Source organism: Eptesicus fuscus, chromosome 21 (genome assembly GCF_027574615.1).
Source record: "Eptesicus fuscus isolate TK198812 chromosome 21, DD_ASM_mEF_20220401, whole genome shotgun sequence".
NCBI classification, from domain to species: domain Eukaryota; kingdom Metazoa; phylum Chordata; class Mammalia; order Chiroptera; family Vespertilionidae; genus Eptesicus; species Eptesicus fuscus.
This window is the reverse complement of record NC_072493.1, coordinates 24,177,994-24,189,334: the sequence shown is the minus strand read 5'-3', so window position 1 is coordinate 24,189,334 and position 11,341 is coordinate 24,177,994. Positions and strand designations below refer to the sequence as shown.

At 51.6% G+C, this 11,341-nt stretch overlaps 1 protein-coding gene across 1 annotated transcript in view; it reads right to left on the bottom strand.

Annotated features, from left to right (window-relative positions):
• Window positions 1-2,032: 2,032 nt before the first annotated feature.
• Window positions 2,033-11,341, bottom strand: part of CA5A (carbonic anhydrase 5A) — a 31,876-nt gene continuing 22,567 nt past the window's right edge. Inside the window, exons 6-7 of the mRNA XM_008140073.3 lie at window positions 5,279-5,434; window positions 2,033-2,277 (exon numbers count right to left, since the gene is read on the bottom strand). Coding sequence (XP_008138295.2) covers window positions 2,134-2,277; window positions 5,279-5,434 — 300 coding nt within the window. The 3' untranslated portion in view covers window positions 2,033-2,133. The remainder of the gene's footprint in view (window positions 2,278-5,278; window positions 5,435-11,341) is intronic.

Below are 11,341 nucleotides of genomic sequence, written 5' to 3'. Positions count from 1 at the left end.
TTCATAGAATTTTCGTCGAACTTGTTGTAACCACTGAGTGGGGATGCTGTGTGGTCTCATCCTGGGCCACACAATCCAGTCACTTTGGGGGAGCTTTGTAAAAACCGTTCCTCAGACACAGGGCAGCACAAGCTTTGGGGACCAGGGCTGGGCCCCCGTGGGTCAGACACACAGCGGGATTGAGGATTGCCGAATATGCCTGGGAGCTCTCAGCCCTTGTCTGGCAGGACACAGACAGCGCCCTGTGAACTGTTACTGGGGGTGGCACACCCCGCTGCTCGGTGAACTCAATGATCGATGGTAAGTAAGCAGGGACATCAGCTTAGAGTTGAACAAAAACGTGTCTGTTTTGATTGCCTTCCTTTTTCAACATCGATTTTGACTCCTTCAAGCCCGACCCTCTTTCACCCAGCATAACCACCGAACTCAGTCCTTTTAAAAGCCAAACATGTTTTATTTTAAGCCATTTTTGTTGACACTGAGTGACCTGTGCTGCCTCGGTAACGAGTTGACTTCTCTTGGTGGCGCCAGTTCCCTGGTGGCAGTGTGTTTCATGATGCGCTTCGTAGGCAGCTCAGGAGCAAGGCAGGCGGCTCTGGTGACATCCCGATCCTCAGCCCCGCACCCCGTCAGTGTATCCTGGTGCCCCCAGTGTCCTGCCCGCTTTACTCCCAGAAGCGTGTGAGCCAACATCCCCAGACGGCCGGCTATCCTGCCCGCAGAGTCAGAAGCCTGAGCTCTCAAGTGGGTCAGCAAAGTACTTCTTTCAGTTGAGGCATAACATACACCCTGTGAAGTGTGTAAAGTGCATGAGTATTGAGTGTTCACCTCCGTGGTGCTTTACATACATACAAACCCCTTGTAACAAACGCCTAGGCTTAGAAAGAGAGCTGCGTATTTAAATTTGAACGAATTACGCCCGGCCAGTGTGACTCAGTGGTTGAGCGTCGACCTATGAACTGGGAGGTCACGGTTCGATTCCCGGTCAGGGCACACGCCCGAGTTGTGGGCTCAATCCCCAGTGTGGGGCACACGGCAAGCAGCTGATCAATGATTCTCTCTCATCATTGATGTTTCTATCTCTTTCTCCCTCTCCCTTCTTCTCTGAAATCAATTAAAAATAAATAAATAAATTTGAACTAATTAAAATCATGTACAATTAAACTTCAGCTCCTCAATCACACTGACCGCATTTCAAGTGCGCAGCGGCCACCTGTGTATACAGGACAGGGCGGCTCTGGATCACGCCACCATCACAGAAAGTGCTCTGGGGTGGCGGAGCTCCGGAATTCTCAACACCTACCCACTCTGCCCGCTTCTTGCACCTTTCCCCATCCATCCCCTCCCCCTGCCTTGGAGGAGACTGGCCTCGGGGCTGCTGCCTGCTGCTTGGCTGACTTGCTGCAGGCTGGTTTTGCATGTCCGGTCCACCGAGTCTCGGCCCAAGATGTTCACACCCTGAGCGACCTGACCTGGCACAGGGGCTTTGCAGGTGTGATTCGGTGAGTGACTTTGTGATGATAGGATATCCTGGGTACTAGGATTGGTGGCTTTATAAGAGGAAGAGAGAGAGGAAAGGCCCTGTGAGAAGGTGCCACCTGCAAGCCACGGAGAGAGGTCTCACCAGACCCCAGCAGTGTTGGCACCTCGACCTTGGACTTCCAGTCTCAGAACTATGGGAAAGTATATTTCTGATGTTTAACCCCTCAGTTTGGGGTCATTTGTTATAGGGGCCCCAGGACACTGATGCATCAGGACTCTGTTGCCTGGGAACTACGGGGTGGCCATGAGTGTGGAGAAACAGAGGACACCACCCAGGGTGAGGGCAGCTTGGGGCTGAGAGAGGTCTGGGCGGATGATGTCAGTCGAGGGGGGGGGCGGGGGGGGGGCTTGCTCGTCCCGTGAGGCTGCCGTGACCTGCTGCGAGTCCTGTGAGATACTCCGGGACCCCGGATATCCATTCACTCTCTTTGAAGTGGTTTTCATTGCAGCTGAAAAGTACATTGACTGAAACAATGATCTCTGTCTTTCTTTTTAATTTCAGGGGTTGCATATGATCAGACCATGAGACTTGGGAAACAATACTTCCTCTTTTTAAAGTCAGTTCAGCCCATTGACTTGGACGTAATGCATTTAGGGTCTGGTGCCCTCTTTCGTGGCCTGGAAGGATGAACGGACCTTCCGGTTCATCAGGGGTTGAAGTGGGCGGTAATTGTTCACCATCGTCTTCTCCTCTTCACCAAGTGCAGTGAACAGGAGCGTGCGAAACGCGGCCAGCTGGAACAGAGAGCCACCAGAGTTACCTGGGTGCAGGGACAGTGAACAGCTCCCAGGTGTCCCTCGGCCTTGTGTAGTCCCCTCCCACAGTGGATCGTGGTGGCCCTGTGTGGCCAAGACAACATGGCAGAGGTGGCTCCTGAGCTATGTCAGGAAAGGCATTGCAGCTTCCGCCGGGGTCTCTTGGGTCACTTGCTCTAGGGACGCCAGCTGCCATGTTGTGAGGACACTGAAACAGCCCCATGGAGAGGCCCATGTGGTGTGTATTCTGCTTGTGTAAGCCACTTTGGGCATGAATCCTCCAGCCCCAGGCAAGCTTTCAGAAAACTGCAGCCCCAGCTGACACCTGACTGCAACTCCATCCGAGATCCTGGGCAGAGACACCCCAAATTCTGACCCACAGTAACTCTGAGAGATCATAAATGTTTTTTTAAAAAATCACTAAGTTTTGGAGCTATTTGTTGCACAGCAATAGAGATCTAATGCATATAATGTACATGCTAAAGTAACCTTTGATTTACTTTTCATTCAAGGAACTAAAAGATTATTTTTATGGATCATCTCATTTGTTCTCAGAATATACTTACGAGCTCTGTGAAAATAACTCACATGTTTAATTAATACAGAAGTGACATTTTATCTCTATAGTGACCACTTAATGAGCAAGAAAGATCTGTGTGGTTGATGAAGCGCCCTCTGGAGTTCTGTAGGGCGTGGTGCACACAGTCTCCCAGGCATTCAAGCTCACTGCACGTTTTGTTTGTTTGTTTGTTTGTTTTTTACTTTCTCAGAAATACAGCCTTTCTCCTCTCCTCCACTTGGCAATCTCCTTCCCACTACCCCCGGGGTGCACACACACCTCCCCACTTCCCCCCGGCCAGGCTAAGGGGCTTCTGCTCTGTATTTTTGAATAACACTCAACTATGTTTTCATTTCCCCGCAGACAGCAGTTTGCAGAGACTGATATCATTGCTTTTGCACCACCCTCTCCCTTTCTACTTCTCTCCCACCCTCTCCTGCTACAAACCTGACCCAGAATGGGTACTTACTACATGTCAGTTGAGTGACAGAGGGGCTTGGTGATAAGGATCATTCTTCCACCAAGGCCATCTGATGTCTGCAATAGTTCTGGTTTGGGGGTAGGATGGGTGATCTGCAGTCTGCATCTCAAAGTTCAGACTCACAAGGCAAAGGGCATCATTCCGTGGCTTTTAAATAAGAGAGTATTTTCAGACGCGCGAGTCTGGGAGTACCTCTAAGAGCGCATCTAGAGCCCTCAGAAAAAGGACAGTTGAACCAGAGCTGATGAATACTGCTGAGATTGATCAGAGATGTCTGCCCGAGGCAGGGGTGGGACAGTGACACCATGCTTGCTGTGTAGTTGCAATCCCTGAATCTAAATTGCCCTCAATAGACAGACTTTCTCCTTATTCTAGATTTCCAAAGAAAAAGATAATGCAACTTAATATATATATATATATATATATATATATATATATATATATATACTAGAGGCCTGGTGCACAGAATTCGTGCACGGGGGTGGGGGTGTCCCTCAGCCCAGCCTGCACCCTCTCCAATCAGGGACCCCTCTCACAATCCAGGACTGCTGGCTCCCAACTGCTCGCCTGCCTGCCTTCCTGATTGCCCCTAACCGCTTCTACCTGCCAGCCTGATCACCCCCTAGCCACTCCCCTGCCAGCCTGATTGATGCCTAACTGCTCCCCTGCCAGCCTGATTGCCCCTAACTGCCCTCCCCTGCAGGCCTGGTCACCCCATGCAGCCTGCTGCTCAGTTGTTTGGTCGTCCCTCACTAACCCCCCCCCCTTGCTGGCCTGGTTGCCCCACGCAACATGCTGCTCAGTTGTTTGGTTGTCCCTCACTAACCCCACTGCTGGCCTAGTCGCCCCACACAGCCTGTTTGTTCGTCCGTTCAGTTGCGATGGTCGCTTACACTTTTATTACATATATATATATATATATATATATATATATATATATATATTTTAGAACTATAGAAATTTAGATAAGAAAAAGGAAGAAAATAAACACCACTGCAGATCTAAGACCCTGGGATAATGAGTAGTAACATTTTGGTGTGTATCTATGTGATAAAGCGGGGTATTGTTCAGTAAATATTCGCTCCCTTCCTCTCTGCCCCACTGACTTTGGCCTTGCTATTGTGACTTGCTTTGGCCAACAAGATGGGAGTGGGTGTGATGCCAGCAGAAGCCTTAAGTATGCATGTGTCGTTTGGCTTGCCTTTTGCATTTTTGTCATTTACCATGAGAACCAGCCCTTGGTGGTCACTGGTCCAAGAAGCATGAGAGACACTGGGCCCAACCCAACCACTGACCACCTTCGGTGAAGCCCAGACACCTACAACCTAAAACAGAGCCTCCCTAGCTGATCAATGATTCTCTCTCATCATTGATGTTTCTCTCTCTCTCTCCCTCTCCCTTCCTCTCTGAAATCAATAAAAATATATTTAAAAATAAAATAAAATAGAGCCTCCCAAGCCAATCAATAAACCCACAAGCAGAAAAAAACACACACACAAATGTTTGTTATAAGCCACTGAGTTTTGGGGAGGTTTGTTACACAGCATTATTGTAGCAATAGCTGACTAATACAATCCTTCTGGAATTTTATCTCAGCATATATAGTTCTGTAGCTTACTGTTCTATCACCCAAACAAGTGGAACAAACTAAAATGTTCTCTCCCTCTACCCTTTTCTCCCCCCACCCTGCTCCCACTCCATCTCTCTCGGTCTCTGTCTCTCTCACACACTAATATCTCAAGGTCAAAGAATTGTGATTTCAGGAACCTCTGTTCGGTGTCAACAAGCTTGTACTTCAATGGGAACATTCTTCTGGTGCAGGAACATCCAAAACGCACCAAAAAGTAAAACTCCACGATGCTCACTTACAATATCTTAGTGACACCGCCAAACAATTTCTTCGATACAGTCCCACTACACCCGCTGCAGGCACAGCTCACCTGGTTCGCGGACACTTCAATGGGCTTCTTCTGGATGATCCAGGTGACAGACTCGGTGAGTGGAGGAGTGGTGAGGGAGCCCGGGTAGGTCCAGTAATCCCGGCAGGTGGGCAGCAGGCAGGAGGGCTCGAAGGGGCCCATGGCCACCCGTGCCTCCTGAGAGACAGAGACCACAAGCTGCATCAGGAGGAGATGGGAGGTGCAGAGGCTCAGGGAGGAAGGCAAGGGCTCTATCTTTCTCTCAGAGATGTGGCTTCGCATGGCTAGGAAGGAAGTGTGTTCCTCAAGATAAAGACTGTGAGGCCACGGTTGTCACATTTGGAATCAGTAACAAGAAAATAGGACCCGTGTAGCAGAGCATGAATCCTCACCAAATGCTTATATTTTTTTCTTTTAAAGGTATTTACTTTCCCATGCCCAGACTGTGAAAATATTATACTTTAAAAAATGTGGTAAAATAACATGCATAACATAAAATTTGCCATTTTAACCACTTTTGAGTTCTGTGGCAGTAAGTGCATCCACACTGTTGTGCAACCATCACCCCCATCCATCTCCAGGACTTCCTCATCTTTCCAGACTGGAACTCCTTCCTCATTAAACACTAACTGCCCATTCCCCTCCCCCAGTCCCTGGCCCCCACCATCCTACTTTCTGTACCTGTGAATCTGACTCCTCTAGGGACCTCACATGAGTGGAATAATCATGCACTAGTTGTCCTTTTGTTACTCGTTTATCTCACTCGGCAAAATGTCCTCAAGGTACACCCATGTTGTAGCATGTGTCAGGATTTCCTCCCTTTTTAAGACTGACTAGTACACCACGCTGTGTTTATCCATTCGTTCGTCGGTGGACACTTGGAGAGCTTCCACTCCTTGGCTGTTGGGAGTAATGTGGCTGGGAACATGAATGTACCAACATCACTTTAAGACCCGGCTTTCAATGATGGTGCATATATACCCAGAAATGGAAATGCCAGGTCCTATGGGAATTCTAAGTTTAGTTTTGAGGAACTGTCACACTCTTTCCACAGTGGCTGCCCCTTAAGGCAGCTGAACTTCTCCCTAAAGCAGCCGTCCCCGAGTGTCAGGGTCGTGGTGATGACATACACTTAGGAGAATGCCCTGCGTTGAGCATATGCCAGAATTCCCCTTCTCACAGGGAACAGGCGGGATCGGTGGACATGGACAGCTGTTCTCAACCACTGTGTCCCCAGATTTCTCTGTTGCTCCCACAAGGGACTCCCATCAGCATGCCCTGCTTGGGAGCTCAGTGTTTAGAATTCACAGTTTGCTCGCTTTCTGTGCTTTATAAAAGGACTAGAGGCCGGGTGCACAAAATTTGTGCACTGGGGGGGGGGGGGGGCGGGCCTCAGCCCGGCCTGTGCCCTCTCACAGTCCGGGAGCCCTTGGGGGATGTCGGACTGATGGCTTAGGCCCGCTCTCTGCGGGGAGCGGGCATAAGCCGGCAGTCAGACATCCTTAGCGCTGCCACAGAGGTGGGAGAGGCTCCCGCCACCACTGCTGTGCTCACCAGCCGTGAGCCAGCTTCTGGCTGAGCTGCGCTCCCCCTGTGGGAGCGCACTGACCACCAGGGGGCAGCTCCTGTGTTGAGCATCTGCCCCCTGGTAGTCAGTGCGCGTCATAGCAACTAGTCATCCAGTTGTTCGGTCGATTTGCATATTAGCCTTTTATTATATAGGATAAGGAGAAACCTGCCTCTCTGCATTCCAAGTGACACCAATGGGGTGTCACGGTTGATTCATTCATTCATTCACTCACTCACAGCTATGCGTTTAGCACCCACGGTAAACCGGATGCTATCTTAGGCTCTGGGGTACAAAACCACCCACCTTCATGGAGCTCACCTTTTACCAGAGGAAAGCAGGCAGTACCCCAAATAATAAGTAGATATCTAGTAGTTTACACAGTGATGGAGGAAAATAAAGTAGGGCAGTGCGGCGGGGAGAGGGAGGTTAAGAAGAATGGTCACTGGGAAGGTGACATCTGAGCAAAGACATGCAGGTTCTGGGGGTGGACACAGCCAGTGCCAAGGCCCTGAGGTAGGGTGCAGCCTGATGGGCTAGCAGAGGTTCTCAACCTTTCTAATGCCGCGACCCTTTAATACAGTTCCTCATGTTGTGGTGACCCCCAACCATAAAATTATTTTCGTTGCTACTTCATAACTGTACAGGTTGAAAACCGCTAGCAGGGTCGCCTAAGACCATCGGAAAACACAGATATTTACATTGCGATTCATTAACAGTAGCAAAATTACAGTTATGAAGTAGCAACGAAAATAATTTTATGGTTGGGGGTCACCACAACATGAGGAACTGTATTAAAGTGTCGCGGCATTAGGAAGGTTGAGAACCGCTGGGCTAGAGGAATAGCAAAGTGACCATGTGGCTGGAATGAGTAAATGACACACAAAGACAGTAAAAAGAGACAGGGTGGGGGTCCTACAGAGGGAGACACCCCTGCTTCTGCCCGGCTGAGGCCACTGAGAAAATCTACCAGAAGAGGCAGGAGAAGGGGCTGCTACTTGGACGCTGCTCAGCACGGCGCCTGGGGTGTAAAGAGAAAGGAGGGCTCTCCTTGCAAGCCAGAGGCATCCGACAGGCTTTTGCTCAGAGAGGAAATGATCCCTGGGAGTCCCTCGGGTTGACGGCCCAGGACGGTGGGCTCCACCCTCTATAAATTGAGTGAGACTGGGAGGCCGAGGTAGGGACAGACCCGCACGCAACATAACACAACCGGCCTCAACACCGGACCAGCCCGGGCTGGGCACTAGGGAGGATTTAAGCACGAAGCAGACGCCCTCTCATTCCCAAAGAAGAAGGCCTCCCTGCACATGGAATCCTTCCAGCCAGCCTTCAGAGGCACAGGCCCGGGGCCCGGATGACCTGGACGGCCTGGTACACTGATTGCTGGCATTCATTCATCAGAAGTGGAGACATGTTGGTTAAGCTGCCCACAAGAAGGACACTGGGCCCTGGCCAGTTTGGCTCAGTGGATAGAGCATCGGCCTGCAGACCAAAGGATCGATTCCAATCAAGGGCACGTACCTCGGTTTCAGGCTCCTCCCCGGCCTGGGTCCTGGTTGGGGCTGTGCAGGAGGCAACCAATTGATGTGTTTCTCTCACATCGATGTGTTTCTCTCACATCGATCTTTCCCTCTCTCTTCCACTCTCTCTCAAAAATCAATGGAGCCCTAGCAGGGTTGGCTCAGTGGATAGAGCATAGGCCTGTGGACTGGAGGATCCTGGGTTCGATTCCGGTCAAGGGCATGCACCTTGGTTGCAGGCTCCATCACTAATATCCCTGGTCAGTGCGTGTGTGGGAGGCAACCAATTGATGTGTCTCTCACATCGATGTTTCTCTTTGTGTCTCTCCCCCTCCCTTCCACCCTCTCTAAATATCAATGGAAAAATATCCTTGGGTGAGGATTAAAAAAAAAAAAGGAAGGAAACTGGTTCACACCAACGGATGATTACGAGGCGCCTTGCGTGAGCAGGTGTTGTTCCACTGTGTGATTAATTATCGAAGAATGTCTTCCGGACAGCATGATTGAAATGTAATTCGCATAGCATAGAACTCACTGCTGTAAAGTGCACAGATCTGTGGCTTTTAGGATATTCACGGACAAAGATGTGCAACCATCATCACAGTCAAGTTAGAACATTTTCACCTCAAAGGAAAGAACCCCAGTAAGTCCTGTGGCTGTCACCTCCCTCACCGCTCCACCCTGCCGCCCCCTGCCACAGGCCCCATCTGCTTTCAGTCCACATGCATTTGCCTACATGGACATTTCCTATAAATGGAATCACACAGCATGTGCACTTGTGTGTCCGGCTTCTCTCAGCTTAATACCGTCAAGGTCCCTCCAGGCTGCTGTGTGCTGGTGCTTCACTCCTTTCCATGCCGGATGACATTCCATTGTGTGTTCTCCTTAATTCTTGAAGGAAACAGGTCACACAGGCTCGTGGGACAAAATGCAAAAGGTACCAGTGGATTTGTGGTGACAGATACGTCCCCTCCTGCTCCCCTTGTCCCAGCCCCAAAGGCTGCCAGACCCCTTTGGAGACTATTCCCTTGAATTTTTAGAATCACCCTTCGAGGGGTATGTTTATGTTATTGATGAAGAAAGTAAACAGATGTAAGTGGCTCCCCCCAAACCACACAGTTAGGCAGTGGCCAAACCCAGATGCTGGGAGGTGTGTCCCATCCCAACGCTGGGCTGCTTCCTCCCCGCTCGGGGCTGCAGGATGGGGGTGAGGCAGCGGGTCACACGGAGGAGCAGCTGGTGGGCCACCACCCACTGCCAGGTTCCTGCCAATGACAATTTTGAGAGGACATCTATGCATCTCTAGTGATGTCCTCGGGAGCTGTGTCCTGTCCCTCAGGCACATGAGGGTTCCGATACAGAAAGCTGTGTCCCCTCGGAGCCCCAAAGCGAGCTAAGGCCCCTTCTCTGTGTGTCTGTCGGCCCCGCTGGCTAGAGGATTGGCGGGGCTTGCACCCCCGTGCAGCACGAATCCCGACAAACCAGCTCCCGTTGGTGGGCGCCCACGCGGGAGTCTCCCCCGTTCTCTTTTCTAACGTGCACATCCCACTTGGGAAAGAGGGAAGGCAGCTGACAAAGGAAGCTCCATTCGGTACAACGTGGGAGAATAAAATGGGGGAAAAGGCAAGGGTTTGGAACAAATCCGTGGTCGCCCAGGCTTGGGGGCAGGGCCATGACTGTGCGAGGGCCATAGGATGGGACCTGCCGGGCGGGGCACGGTTTTGTGTGGGCCTGGCTGGGTGACTCCACTAATGTGTCAACACCGATCGAATGTACACCACAGAGATGACTCCTAACACTGCAACATTCAAAAAATCGGCCCAGAACCCAGGACGGAGTGCAGACTGTGACAAGTGACTGATGGACGACGACGCCCATCCCATGGAGCTCGGCTCCTGCTCACCAGGGCGGGGCCTTTCACCGCTAAGATTCTCTTATTTTTCAGGTGAGGAAACTGAGGCCCAGCGATGATCCTCAGGACCAGACTGAGCCCAGGCAGCGTCTCCTGTCACCGCACGTCAGACACCATTCCTCCCTGGTGGTTGGTCCAGGGACCCAGAGGTAGCTCATGTGAGTGTGAGTGTGTGAGTGTATGTGTCGGGGCGGGCTGGGGGGTGGGGGGGGGGAAAGAGAGAAGGCTCCAGAGCCTTCCTTAGAAGGAAAACACCCCCTGAGCAAACAGGACCTCCGAGCCAGCTGCTTTCTTTCCCACCGGGAGGCGGAGGCCACCCCATGCAGGAGGTGGATGCTGGCGGGGCAAACATCCCAGGTTTACTCTGGCCCGAGGCCAGCGAGGGAGAGGATGCTCCGAGCACCTTGCCCTTGTGGAGTTCCTGAGCTGGCAGCCATGGCGGCGGGGGGTGGGGAGGGTGATCTGGGCTCGGTCCCATGAGGCCCCCGCAGAGTCCACATCAAGGGGAAGGCACCACACAGATCAAAGGGCCCCCGGGAGCCAGCCAAGGAAGGGCTGACCCCGGCCTTCCTGTGGGCCGCGCTCACCATTGTTAAGACAGGTGGGCGCCCCATCCGTCCAAGGACCACGTTCAAGGACCGCAGGGACCCCTTCCCTCTCAGGATGCTTTTGTTTGGTACCGAACAAATAAACGGCATTTCTTTGGAATTTCCACTTCTCCATCAAAGTCCTCTCTCAGCCGATGTTGGAGAAAAGCGACACGGTTGGCCTTGTTATCTTTCGGAGCCGTGCTTAACGCAACGAGGTGTTCAAGCGGAGCTGAGCCAAGCTGCGCTCTGCCTCCCACGCGTGGTGGGTGGTGGGGTTTTCCCTCTCCCCGTGGTCTCCGTGCTCTCAGGGAGGGGGTGGTCCTGTGTCCCCCCCCAGGAGTGTGCCAGGGGGCACTTGGGTAGGCACTCTTAAAGGTTCATAGTTAGGCATTTATGTCCGTCAGTTTTAAAAACAAACGTTATCATTAGTGGATGTCATTGCTCGGGGCAGGACCAGTGCCGGGGGACAAGGCAGACATCTTCAAGATGCTGCCG